Source organism: Nannobrachium achirus (assembly GCF_963921795.1).
Source record: "Nannobrachium achirus genome assembly, chromosome: 20".
NCBI lineage: Eukaryota > Metazoa > Chordata > Actinopteri > Myctophiformes > Myctophidae > Nannobrachium > Nannobrachium achirus.
In genome coordinates, this window is record NC_137827.1 from 29,859,484 (window position 1) to 29,874,233 (window position 14,750).

Consider the following 14,750-nt stretch of genomic DNA (forward strand, 5'->3'; position numbering starts at 1 on the left):
CATCTTTTGTGGATATTTATCATTTCAAGTGCTACAAAAACTAGCTACAACTAATATTGGGATGTTGTTGAAATTGGACATCAACACATATTTCCTCTGTTTCTGTTGTATCAGCATGTTCGACTTTTTATTTGTCGTCTTTCTTATTTCATTTTTTTAAGTTTGTTTTTCTGTGTGCAGCGATGCAATGGAGACAGTGATCCACTCAGCAGATGCCTTTGCTCCAGTCGGCTACCTCCGTTTCACCAAGATGCACACCGAGGACAAACACTGTGTGAGTTGGACTTCTAAAGGGATCCAACAGTGCAACTCCTTCTTCCATAAAATAGAGTCAAAGCTGTGCAACGTTGAATCAATAATTTTACGATGAAAGTTGGAGAGTTGCTCTCAAGCTGATTATACGAGAGAGAGAGAAAAAAAGAAAAAAACGCACAGAGGGCAAAACACATAACATGAGCAAAACCATTGCCCTTAGGAGGCTGATAACTTTGTCGACGGAAAAAGATGCTGTGTGTGTGTGTGTGTGTGTGTGTGTGTGTGTGTGTGTGTGTGTGTGTGTGTATGGGGGGTGGGTGGGGGGTAGATCAGCCTCCCCTCTGATCAGCCTCCAGAGGGACTTGCTCTCTTTCTCTCTCTCTCTCTCTCTCTCTCTCTTTCTCTCTCTCTCTCTCTCACGTACTCTTGCTCATGGTCTCTCCCGCGAATCCCTGGCTCGTTCTCCTCTAGCCCCACATGGCCTACTTTGACGTCCACAATATTCGCTGCTGCCTGAAACTAGGCCCAGCTTAATAAACATGTCCGCTCGCATTAAGGCGCTTTGCATTCAGGTAGCCCGGCTAAGCAGACGCAGGCAGGGGCTGGGGCGACGTAGTAACTATGCATGTGGGTTCATTCTGTGTATTAGGGCAGTGGTTCTCAACCTGTGGGTCGGGACCCCCAGGGGGGTCCCCAAATTATTTTGGGTGGTCCCCAGATGATTAACTTAAATGTGCAGCACTGTATTCTCACTCTGCAGTAAACAAACCAACATAAGGTTTAAGTGTATGGAGGTTGTCTGCACATTTCTAAAGTGACAATTTAAGGACTTTGTAATACCTCTAAAATGACAAATTAAGCATTGGCCAAATTGTCAAATATTAGAGGCAGACATTGCGTTGTGAGGTGTTGTGAGCATGTAGATCTGCTATTTTCACAATAGAACCGTGTTATACAAAATGTAATGCCTCAACTCTGTCAGGGTAGGGGGGTCTCCAGTTAAAATATGATTATTTGAGGGGTCGTGGCCTGAAAAGGTTGAGAACCACTGTATTAGGGGGGCTGAATGGAGGGGGGGGGGGGGGGGGGGGTGTCCATGGACAGGAACAATGACACTCTTACCTCCATTTTTCTTGTCATTCCAAGGACAGACGAGCAGTTTTAAGAAAACCTAAATTGAGTGTGAGGCGTCTGTGCTGTGAAAGAGTTAGGCTTCATTTTAATCATTTATGTAGGTTTTAATCGTTCCGGTTTAATGAGTGAGATTTATTCAAATACCCACTAGTTGAGGAGGGGTCGTTGACAACGTTAGATGCGGTACTACTTAGGGATGGGACGATATGAAAATTTCATATCACGATTATTGTGACAAAAGAAATCGCGATATAGGATATTATCACGATAATCAAAATCCATTATCCTGAGGTGGAACATTTGATCTACAAGCTCACAACGCGTCACATTGTGACACATTGTGAGCTTGTAGATCGGCTATTTTTTGGCAAAGACATTTGATAGAGAGTGAAAAAATGACTGTATCAAGTACGTATATAAGTACCTTTTGCCAATTATAGAGGGTTTAAAATAAATGGTACTGGATATGCAGTTCGGCAAATAAAAGGTGAATTGATCCCAGTGCATGACGGAGGACGATATCACGATAAATTACATCTCCACGATACGATTATGGTGAGTGTGTTTTATCACGATAAACAATAATATCGCGTATCGTCCCATCCCTAGTGCTACTCGCAGATGTGGTTACAGGGGCCTATGGTATGTACTGTAGGAGTCACACCAATGGGTGGCACTAGCCTCTGGCTGGACGCATCTGCAGGGTACAGCATGTGTGTATTGTGCATGTGTGTTCATGGGCACGTGTTTCTGTGTCGCATCACATAGTCCTCTGTGTGTGTGTGTGTGTGTGTGTGTGTGTTTGTGTGTGCGTGTGCGTGTGCCTGTGTCTGTGTGTTTGTGTTTACTTTTGTTTAGGTGCGTGTGAATGTACGTGCCTATGTCTGCAGGAGAGTGTGTCCCTGTGTGTTGCCTGGTCTTGAGTATCTGTGCATGGCCATGTTGGAGAGCTTTTGGGTGGGGGTTGGTTGGTGTTGTCAGACAGAAAACATACCACTGCAACCTCAGTGACACCCCCCACCCCACCCTACCCCTCTCCCCTCCAGCAATCACTCCTTGTAGCTATATATTTTCTACCCCACCACCACAGCCCCCCCTCCCGCACACACACCCCCAGGTTGCATGGGAGATCTGGCTGCATGGGGCTTGGATGAGGATGGGAGGGTGGCTGCAGGGGCGTCTCACCGAATTCTGGGCCCTGGGTACAAGGACTCACTGCGGGGCCCCCCATGAACGCATTGTTATTATGCATTATTTTGTACTTTAACTTTTGAAAAATAGCAGATCCACAAGCTCACAGCGCGGCACCGAGTGCCGCGCTGCGAGCTTGTAGATTAGCTATTTTTGAAAAATCGTGAATATTTCAAATCGTTCTAAGGTTTTTTGAAAAACCTATATTTCTATGTCAGTGGTGCTCAAACCTTTTCATGTAAAGTAACCCCAAAATTATATGTATTTGGCCACGGACCCCCATCTCAAAATATTTAGTTCCAGAAGCAAAATTTTAGGTACAAATGCTTGCTTAAAAAATGCATATATACAAAGTGTTTGCAAACATTTTCACGACTTTTCAAATATAGCAGATCTACAAGCTCACAGCGCGGCACCGAAGCATAACATAATTAAGGCCCCTCCGCCTCCACCTTGGGCCATAGTAACTCAGTCCCACTTTTCCCCCTCCCCTTGTGACGCCCCTGGGTGGCTGTGGAGAGCGAGGAGGCGGGGGGGGACCAGGGGAGGACCTGCCCTGGTGCAGCAGTCTGAAGCTCTTCTCGTCAGGGTGACAGATCCGCGGTGACACCAGCACTAGAGGAAACGGCACCGGGCTCAGGGGGGTGGGGACGACGGACCGCCATCATTTGCCCTCCGTTAACGCTAGTCAAGCTATTTTTCTTTTGTGCGTGTGTGTGTGTGTGTGTGTGTGTTGTTGGCCAGGAGAGAGAGAGAGGGGGGCTGGAGTATAATTAATTTGATTATCATATGGCCTAATGCAGTTGACAGCAGAAGAGGAGGGGGGGCGGGGGGTGGATGGGTGTCAGGATGGGGAGAGGGTGAAGTGGGGGGCGAGGATGATGGTGGTGGTGGTGGTGGTTGGGGGGGGGGGGGGGTGGTCTCAGTGTTGAAGAAATATGAAATATGTATTTTAACGTGCAACGCCTCAGCAGGATTTGGCAGGTAATATGTACGCCTTAGAGAATGCTAATGATTTGTTATTTAAAGAAGATGCAGAGTGTCGAAGGCAAAGTATAAATAAGGAGATGAATAAAATGGCACTCTGGCGAAAACCCCCCCCAAAACACGTCTCCGACAGCCACAGTCAGGATGTCATGACTGACAGTTGGTATGATTGGATCTACAGTATCGGAAAAACACCAGCGTCACTCCTCCTAACCCCCCCACTCTGCCCCCATTCATGAATATGTTAGTGTGCGTGTTTCATATTCATTCACCTTGAAGTTATATGTTGTCTGGGCCCTCGTCGTGGAAGACTGACGCGCACACAACCCTATTGAAAAAGGCCAGGCTATTATGCCGTGTTTTGTCTTGCCTTTGCAAGAGGGGTGTGTATTATTTGGTGTGCGTTTGGCCCTGATGTCTATTCCCCCGTGGTTGTTTTATTGCAGGATGCGGTGGCGAGAGCTTTGCCCCATGATAGTTGTCCTTGCCAGAATGCCATTGACAAGATGACGGAGGACCTGGAATATGCTGATCACGCCGAAGACCGGCCGGCGAGAATTTACATCAAATTGCGACCTTAGTTGTCAGCGGGGCCGCGGTGAGATGAGCGCCTTGTGAAACATGTGATCAAGCGGGTGTGTTTGTGTGTGCACACACATGTGCATGTGTCTCTTTGTTTGTTTGTGTGTGTGTGTGTGTGTGTCTGTGTGTGTGTGTGTGTGTGTGTGTGTGTGTGTGTGTGTGTGTGTGTGTGTGTGTGTGTGTGTGTGTGTGTGTGTGTGTGTGTGTGTGTGTGTGTGTGTGTGTGTGTGTTGTGGGTGTCAAATAATATCTCATGCAATGTGTGTTCCCTGTATTGGTGTCATGCGGTCAGTGTCACAAGATGCGATTGTGAGTGATTGTTTGACACAAGCTGCCATTCCAACACATATTTATGACGATCTTTTCCCCTTTGATAGTTATTCATGAGTTATCGCTCATACAACGCTCAACAACTTCATGCTATAGTAGTACACATTTTTTGTTTTTACATGCCCTACAGTCAGGATTCCTCCCCAAATGAAACCCTTGTAACGTCTCCTGTCTCTTTCAGAGGTCCCACCTTCCTGCTCACCCAGAAGCTCTAGGGGCTACCAGTGGATCTCGGGCATCAATGGGCTCCAGAGCACAGACCCTGGGATAGAGGGCCAAACTAGAACAGCTTTCACACTGCTGCAAGGTGAGAGAGAGAGAGAAAAAGGGCATACAGAATAAACGGGTACATCTGATCTAAAAAAAAACAAAAAAACTCACATAAACATCTCTCTAGCTCAAAGGAACATGCAGAAATACGGACAGAAAGTATTTCCATGGGCTCTCACCCACAAAAAAATGCGGATCTACAAGAACGCAATGCGTCCTGTTGCAACATTTTTCTGGGGAAGATTTCTTTATACTGAAAAAATCTGAAGGGGTAGTTTATGTAGCTCCACTACTCGCTCGGGTCACCCCTCTCCCATAAAAAAATAGCCCCAAAAATTGGGAAAAGTCCTATCATTTAGGTGCATTGGTCTCTCTTCTCAATGTGTTGGCTGAACACTTAAAACAAAACTTTATTCAAATTCGCTTAGTTCTTGAAGCAGGCGAAGCCCTGCCAGTCAGTGACTCGCCACTGGGACAGGACTGTTACGAAGGACACACACTACAAATCAACCCAAAGTCAAGTCCCCTTGACTTTGACACACACCCGCGTGCGCGCAAACACACACACACACACACACACACACACACACACACACACACACACACACACACACACACACACGAAGCGCATTACCCTGCAGGACTTTTAAAGCACATGCTTTAATAGATTATCTAACCCCCCATCCACCCTCTCTCCCTCCCTTCCTCTGTTTTGATGGAGAAAAAAAGCGAAAGATGAAAAGCATATTTAATGTTTATCGTGGTGCTCGGCTGAACAGCCTTCACAGGGCAGAGACAATATTAAACAAGTTAATATTTAATGAACACCCTCTTTGTATGAGGGCGAAGGAGTCTGAGATGCTACATCAGCAGAGGAAAAACAAACTCGAATCTCTTTCACATGATCGTGGGGAGTACGCCGTTGCTTTGAGCCCTCGTCTGCCATTTTCATCCAAAGAGGGCAATGTGTACACAGGCTCCAATGGACTATGCTTTACTGAAGTGGCAAAGTGCCATTACAACTTAACAATAATATCACAGCAGGGTAAACATATTTCAATATGTATTTGGTGTGGGAGGTAACAAACAAAACATTATGCTCTGTTATATATGGTATGGAGTGCTTACAGTTAGGTTTAGCAAGGTGAGAAAATGTACATAGCATTTAGATATGTTATGGTTAAAACATAAGATCCTTTTTTATTTTCAACCCGCACCATATTTTCCTAGTTGCTTCCGTCAAACCAATAGTTGATGATGAGGATGAAATATGTGTTTCTTCTTTCAGTTTTGAGTTTCACATAACTGAGAGATTTCAAACACAATCTAATGGGGCCAAACCAGACAAAACCTATAAAGATTTAATACGCACACTTCCAACACAGCAACAAACAAATAACACTGCACAGTAAAATCCTTTGTTTATTTAATTGATCGTGTACAAGTGTAAGCAAATGGGCCCTTATGGGTGTGTTTGGTTACATTTGTATAGTTAAATTAACACTAGATCGGCTATTTTCGTCAAAGAGGTTTGGTGTAGAGGGGAAAAAGAGCAGACTAAGAACAGTGAAAGGTCAAGTTTATTAAGTATTTACAGTTCAAGTGGTTAAATATCTGAAAACACAAATTGACATGAATCCAAAATACACTGATGATCGTGCTGTCAAACGATGAAACTATATGCAATCTATGAAAAGGTTGTGGGGGTCCCTGCTTCATCTCTCTCTCAACTAAGGGGTCCTTGGCCTGAAAACGTTGAAGAACTAGGTAATGTTATTTGGAGTTGAACAAATAATAATGTTCTCATATATGTGTTTCCTTTGCAGCTGAGTTGGCCAGCAGAGGCTGGCAGATGCATAACATTGTCCTGGTTCACCTTTATGTAAGCAGCACAGAGGATTTTGTCCCCTCAACAACGTTTACAAGAAACACTTTGGCATCAACCCTCCAGCCAGGTAAAGGAACACTTTTTCTTCTTCTTTTCTTTTTTTTTTTTATTCCTTGTGGAATAGGGTTTAAAAGACATTTCATTAATTTTTCTCTGCTTTCCCTGCTTAACATTCTCAACAGTGCCATCTCTCCCCCCATCCATCCATCCATCCATCCATCCATTTATTGTAGTGTGGTTTCCCCCCAGGGTGTGTGTCCAGGCTTCTCTGCCTGCTGGTCAGCTACTGCAGTTGGACTGTCTTCTCCATGACTGGGCCCAGGAGCCCCTGGAGGATGGCTCCTTCCACCAGAGAGAGGCCCTACACGTCCAGAGCATGTCCCACTGGGCCCCAGCCAACATAGGGCCCTACAGCCAAGCCCTCAGGGTAAGGTCTAAAGCAGGGGTCTTCAACAGGTGGTCCGGGACCCCTGGGGGGTCCTATCTTTGTGTGATAGAAACCTTTTTTCTCTTTTTTTATATCAATCACTTGAACCCTAGAGTCCATAATATATTCAGAGAACTTTAGCCAAAACTAGCAGATCTACAAGCTCACAACGCCTCGCAGCGCGAGGCGTTGTGAGCTTGTAGATCGGCTATTTTTGGCAAAGATGTTTGGTGTAGAGGGGAAAAAGGGCAGACTAAGTACCGAGTGAAAGGTCAAGTTAATTAAGTTTTGACGGTTCAAGTGGTTAAATATCTGGAATTGAGACCCTACTTTATTTTACAACTGACTCATGGGCATTAGTTTTTTTTGTTTTACCTTTTAGATAAATATGTCGCCACACAGTGCTTTTTCTTTATGGGATTATATAACTTATCATGTTTTTCTAACTTCTGATGTCTGGGAGCTGCCTTTTAGGACCCGGTGGCAGTCCAGTATTGGGGCGTCTGGGTGGGCAGGTTAAACTTCCTGTCCACCACCATGGAGCACTACCTTCATGGTGCATTCGGCTTGGCCAGGCGCTCCAACGAACACAATTGGCTGTGTTCGTGGGGAGGAAGTCGATTGGGGAGGGAGTACAGACCCCTGTCTCTGCATTACGGTTCCCACAGTGTTCAGGGCGCCTGTTCAGAGAGGGGTGGAACTAGGGGGGATAGCGTGTACCTCCGCATGCGTTATGCCCCCCTGGTGATGCTCCTTAATGCCAGGTGAAAAGAAGATGGTGGCATGACGGGATCGGGTATCGGAGGAGACCCGTTGTTGTTTTCACCCTCCCAATGAGTACTATGGGGATTAGCAGGGATGGGTATAGCGTAGAGCATGGGAATGGGAGAATTGGCTTAACACTAAATTGGGCATATGGAGGGGGAAAAATGTTTTCTTTTATTTTACTTTATGGGCAGGGTCTCTTTTCTTTATACTAAATTTGTACGAACCGTGATGGCCTCAAATCGTGTGCTATTTTGTACCAATGATTGTGATGAGAATGGGACTTGGGGTGTCATCAATATGTGGGTGTACCTGCCTCATTGTTACATTGTACCTTAATAATAAAAAAGATTTGAAAAGAAAGAAATATCTGGAATTGACATGAATCCAAAATATACTGAGAATAGTGCTGTCAAACAATGAAACTATATAGAATCTCTGAAAAGGTTGTGGGGGTCCCTGCTTCATCTCTCTCTCAACTAAGGGGTCCTTGGCCTGAAAACACTGAAAACCCCTGGCCTAAAGCTTCAGGGGATACCTGGCAGGAAACGGAACGGGGGGAATTCTGTTGATCGGTTTGCAGTGGGCTCCCTCAAATAATCTGTGTTGATGCAAGAAATCCACTTTTGGATCCATTATTTGGTTATAGATATTATGTTACATTTTCACTGTCGTGGGTCTGGGCTTAGTCATTTCACAAATGTTCACCAGCTTGCAAGCAAGAGAGCCGACCAGGACAGATGTGTGCCTTTTCTGTCCACATTTGACACCCCCTTTCACATCATGAAATGCAACCGACAACGGAGCATCTCCCACAAAACATCCTTTTTTGTTTTTTAGAGACCCATGCCAGAACAAAGAACATTATTTCCCACGTCTGTTTTTTGTCGTTGTTAACAAAGCAAAGAAGGGCCGCAATAATGTGACGCTACTTTGTGGGTACCACGGATGGCCAAATGTGAACGTAATGATTTTTTCAGAGATGTGCGAAAAGACAGGATATTCCCATAATACATTTAAGATGTTATATTTAAGATGGACATGCCTTTAGCTGAGTTTGTGTTCACTGACATCATAGCTTTTGAAGTCCCTCTGATTCAATTCAATTGTCCCCCCCTCATGTCTTCATGTCTTTTTATTATTTCATTTAGTCATTTTCTTCCCAATTTAGTTGTTACATGCCCATTTCCCCATGTCTATAGTCCCGGTCACTGCCAACCAACACTGTTACAGTAGGTCTGTTGGACAGCAGAGGGTGTGGGCTTCTTAAGCCGTGACATCATTTTGTAGTCAGACCCCCCGCTGGTGCCTAGCAGATTTATTGTCAATATGGGCAGTGCTGTGTCCCTCGCTATTTCAACAGATCCGAGACAAAAATAACGACGACCACTTTCCTGTCAACAAGAAAGAGAAGAAAAATTAGCTTATAGTAAAAAGATTCACCCGCGCTGGTGCCTCGTTGGCACCAGAAGTTCTCCTCCGCCTACAAAATGAGGTCAGACTTAAGAGGCCCGTAGACAACATACGCATGCAGCTTCTTCTTTGCACTTTGCACGGTGAGGAGTTTCACCGGGAGGGCGAAACACGCGCAGAGGGAGAAACATGCTATCCTTCCCAATTCTGCTCCCTGCTGAACAGGTACTTCAACCAACCTGCAGGAGTCTCTAGACTAGTGCAGCAACAGGATACGTTCTCCCCTCCCCTGGCTTCCCAAACACAGCCAATTGTAGTCGTTGTAGCACCGGGCCAAGCCGAATGCACATTGGAGGAATCAAACCCTAGCCTCCACGGCGGTGGGCATCTACTTTACCCCTGCGCCACCCGTTCGCCCCCTTTTCCCTATTTTTAATGATGTATGGTGTATGCATCTGTGCCCGTGTTTGTTTGTGCGTGTGTGTGTGTGTGTGTGTGTGTGTGTGTGTGTGCGCGTGTGTGTGTGTGTGTGTGTTACCGCAGGTGTGTAAAGATTTATGGTCTGTGCGATGGTTTGTACTTACATTAGTACTGTAGTGTATACATGCCAACGTGTACCTCCCTCGTAGTGGGCAACCGTGTATCTGCGTTTCCACGTGTTTGTAAAGTATGAACATTTCAAAACTCCTTTCATATTGTTTCAAACCTAGAAGGAATGTGGCATTCAAAGGGAGCGCGGAGGAAGTGTGGGCCGTGGTTGCACGGTTGGCTTGGCGTGCTGTTTACGCAGTGTGTATTATATGGGATTACACTTGTCAAGGTACTGTCAACAAGGCCAGTGTCCATCTCCTCCACACTGTCCTTGATCCCCCAGCCAAATCCTGCTATGAGTGAGAACATGTGTGGATCAACCATTCATTTAGAGCTTGAAGGCATTTCTCACCAGTGTGTCATCGAGGATTGGAGGATCCTGGGCAGTTGTGATTCCTGCAAACGTGCATGTAGATTAGGCATGCCTTTGACATAGCTGAGATGTATGGCTTCCTCAATGGAGTGTCACTGAGTTGAAGGAGGAGGCGGAGTTTACTGCCCTACAAAGGCAGAGTGCAGTAACTACGTTTTCGAATTTCACCAAAAAATGGGTTTAAAAGTGTTACAGCTTATCAGCCAAATGAGATAAAGATATAAAAGTGATATTACACTGATTGTACATCTGTTCTTGAGGTAATTGTTCATCCCCCAATATCATGAAGGCTAATTTGACCTTTGGGCGACACAAATAAGTTGTTGTGTCCCAAAACGTAGTTACTGCACTCTGCCTTTGTAGGGCAGTGTAGGCATTGAACATATTCACATCAGGGACATGCTGGGCCCCTGATTCAGCCCGGGAAAAAGAGTTGGAGAGGCCCTTGTTGTGCGCTATAGAGAGATCTCTCTCTATAGCGCTGCTGCTACTCAAAGATTTGCCATTTCAGATCATGACAAGTGACAAGCCAGTGGGCCAATTACATGAGTTATATTTTGTTGTTGTCGGGTGGAAACCTTGTATGTCCAAAACACTTTCCCGGCCGGGAATGAACCGGCCGTGCGGGAGTTGTCCCGCTTTTCTCAATGGCCAGCACGTCCCTGATTCACATGACCGTAATGCGGTGGGATCCAACCTCCCCCTCCTGTGTATGATGTCAGAGAGCAAAAACGGTCACCGTGTGAATATGGTCAATGGACTCAATGGGAAAGCTATCTCATCGCCATCATCGTTTTTTATTGGTCATTCATATTCAAACACTTTGTAAAAAGGATGAGAGGAGTTTGTTTTGCTCAGAGCCGCGCGTCGCCTCCCAGTGAGTCTCCTCCTCCATGCTACAATGACTTGATTAGATCAAAAATGTATTAACAACTCAGTAGAGACAGAGATTTTTACATATTGATACAATTAGCCCCTCACTGCGAGCATGCAGATGAGCATGTTCCCCCGCACCCACGACTCCCATCTTAATGACAATCCCTTCCTTGGCGACTATTGCCGTGTGACGCCGCGGAGGCAGGTTTCTGGCAGCCGCATAAAGAGGAGCCTCAGTCTGGGACCAAATAACCTGCAGCCTTTCACCCGCCTCCTTCCTCCCCCTGGAAATAATTACTAATTAAAAGTAGGATCCCACTAAACCGAGGGATTAGTGGGGGTTGAACATCTCAAATGATGAATTTGCAATCTTAATTATTTCCCGGAGAACAGTGTTGGTCTTTGCGCAGCAGAGGTATTTTTGTAAAGAGCCTTTTAAAGGGGATGGTGAAACATGACTTAATGGCCGAAATGAATAGGAAATAGCACGGCCTGCATGGGGTGATTAAGGATAATTGTTTATTATCTTGCTTATCGTTACCTATCATACAGATACCTAGTCCCTCAGTGGTTTTTGGCTGTTGGCCAAGATAAACCATATTCATGTTCATCTGTGCTGGAAGTTAATTAAGCCTGTGTGGACTGATGGATGTCCACCTCGGCTGTGAACAGGGCTTCTCTCTTGTGACAAGCGTCCAGCGGTTTGAGGAGCAGCACATGGCTACTGACAGGACTCCGCACTTCTGGGCACCGCAGGCAGGGGCGTCACAGCTTGGGGGGGAAAGTGGGACTTAGTTACTGGGGCCTTAATTATTGTATATTTTAGCTATTGAAAAATAGCAGATATGCAAGCTCACAGCACAGCACCGAGTGCCACGCTGCAAGCTTGTAGATCTGCTATTTTTTAAAAGTTGTGAAAATGTGTGCGAATAGATGTATTTTTAAGTGAACATTTGTAACTCAAATTTTGCTTCTGGGGGGGGGGGGGGTCCCTGGAACCAAATATTTTGAGATGTGGGTCCGTGGCTAAATACACATCATTTTGGGGGTCCTTCACATCCTTCGGTCGGTTAGTCGGTTGGGTCGGGCAGGGGGCGGTGGCGGGGGGCCGTTGATTTGGAGAAGCGCCAGGGCCTGGGGATTCTTAAATCGGACCGCAGTGAATCCTTGCACCACCCAGGGCCCAGAATGTGGTGCGACACCCCTGGAGGCAGCACATGGCTACTGACAGGACTCTGCACTTCTGGGCACTGCAGGATTTGAGGAGTAGTCCGTGGAGGGATTGGCATGTGATGGACGTCGGACCTTCAAGTCACATCCATCCATTCATCTGTCTGAGCACCTTGTTGCATCTATTTGCCTCAGCTCCCCTGAAATGGCAGACTTATTGACTGACCACATGGCCTGGCGAGCTGACAGATTCAGATTTGAATTGATTCAAAGACTGACTTAACCTTTATGATGTCACGTTGTTGGGGGGGAAGGTGAGACGTGAGCTCAGGGTGCATGTATGGTATGGTATTAGTTAAGCATTGGCTATAAAGAAAGAAAATATGGTGATTTCATTTATGGTTTGTTAGAACGAATATCGTATAGTGCAACGCTCGAGTAGTCCTGCGAAACCATTTTTATTGTGGTAAGGAATCGGGAAGCAAGATTGTCATTTTTGCTGTTTTGCTGTTTTTCAGTGTTCTAAAGCAAAAGTTGCCATCTTGCATTTTGTCTCAATTTGCATAATTTAATTAGGCTATCAGGAATGCCACTGTTTTGCCAAATCCTTTTACTTGATGAGAAAAAACATACTCTGACATCTAGCAAAACAAATTCTATCAAGTTGTGGCATGATCTAAAGAAATATATATACCACTACCTCTACATTTTGTCTTTGTTGAATAGCTTTTAAACCCACTCTGGTGCATTAACATAATAGCAGGAAAGATGAGTATAGGCCTTTTTGTATCTAGTGACAGTCCACATTTTCACACATGAATCCATTTGTACTCATAACAGACAATTAAGCACGTGAGCTGCCAGATGAAGGAAATTGACCCATCATTTACCAAAGTCATAGTTAACAGCATGAATCCCAAATTGCTGGATATTTCTTCCTCCACACCTTCTTGATTTAATGCTGCCTGTTCCATTACAGTCCCTTTGGATCTGCTTTCACAGAGCCAAACACAATAGCCGAAAACCTGTGTCTGAATAGAAACACTATCAGTTGGATGGTTGTTAAACATCTCTTCTTTCCTGTTAAGGTAAGTGGCTCACCCCTGGGATATTTGCCGGGGAAATTATACTCACTGATCAGATTCTGAGGGGTGCGTTTGGGGAGCCGGCGGAGCAGGCCTCAGGTTGCCGTCGAACGCTAACCCCTTGTCTCCCTCCCTTAATTGTGAGTGACAGTCAATATTGCGGAACCCCCGTATTGCTCGGGCCCCGCGGTAGGATTTGCATTGGATTTTGAAAATTGTCAAAGTGGACTGGGAAGCATCAGCAGGAAAAGTGGATCCGGTGACGCCTATTAGCATCAAAGGGAGGAGTGGACGGCTATGAGCGGAAGAATTTGAATAATCTTCTTTAACGGGGAGGATAAACGCCTTGAAACAATGAGCCAAGCTTTGTCTGACCTCCTTGATGGGTTCATGGTTATAAAGTAGCTGAATGTAAGGCCAGAGAGAGGACACAGGATTGTCTTAAAGATAATATGAAGAGAAGTTTTCTCAGCTAGTCGTATCAACATATCGTTTTTGTCGGCTGGAAACCTTGTATGTCCAAAACCGTTGGTTTTGTATGTATCATCACTTTTGTGCGACGGCCTTGTATGATGAAGCAGGGCTTTATTTGCAAAAAAACGTACAAATGTGAAACTTGGAGATACAAGGTTTCTCCCCGACAGTGACGATATTGATCCTTGTTTTGTTTTCTGCACTAGATATCCTTATACACGTAAACTTTTCTTTATTGATTACACTTATTTTTCAAAATAAGAAAACAATCAACACACCATGACATTTTTAAAGAGAAGAAGGGAAGCCAGCAGAGCTCTCAATGTTGAATAGTGAGGATGGTGACAGCTAAATATGAGTCACTGTACTGAATGAGAAAGCAACATTTTCTGTGATGAATAGCAGAAATTAAGCTAAGTGCTTTTGTTTTATGGTTTGTTATTCTCCCCCAGAATGTTTCACAGCCATAAAAGAGCTTACATGCACATTTTCAGCCAACCCTCCATACCCCACTACCAACCCTCGCTTGCTCCACCTCCCAAAACTTACTCTGACTCAGTTCACAACCCCAGGAGATCACATCTACCTCAATTAACACAGAAGGGTAATTAGCTAAAAAGCAGGGTGCGTGTGTGTATTATGTGCAAGCGCACGTGTGTGTCTGTGTGTGTGTTTGCCTGTCTGTGTGTACTGTAGTAGGGGAGGTACTCACACCACACGCACAGATTAATTAGGACGCTTAGCTTCATTTCTAATACAACAAAATTAATCCCGTAAAAAAAATGAGGGATCTCAGAGGAGGTGCCTGTCAGCCTCTGACGCCTCTCCCCCAGTTCGCCATAATCTATTAAAACCTCGCTTTTATCTCACCTCAGCCCTGTCACACTTTATGGATTTTTTCATAAACACAGCCCATACTTCATAAATGTCTCAATTTTC

The 14,750-nt window shown here is 45.1% G+C and overlaps 1 protein-coding gene across 1 annotated transcript in view; it reads left to right on the forward strand.

The window, feature by feature from the left end:
- dph6 (diphthamine biosynthesis 6) overlaps positions 1-14,750 on the forward strand; it is a gene marked incomplete at both ends in the record, with an annotated part of 82,599 nt that overhangs the window by 39,923 nt on the left and 27,926 nt on the right. Inside the window, 7 exon segments of the mRNA XM_080750969.1 lie at positions 181-274; positions 4,014-4,112; positions 4,114-4,165; positions 4,661-4,786; positions 6,576-6,653; positions 6,656-6,704; positions 6,887-7,064. Of these exon segments, the coding sequence (XP_080607095.1) occupies positions 181-274; positions 4,014-4,112; positions 4,114-4,165; positions 4,661-4,786; positions 6,576-6,653; positions 6,656-6,704; positions 6,887-7,064 (676 nt within the window).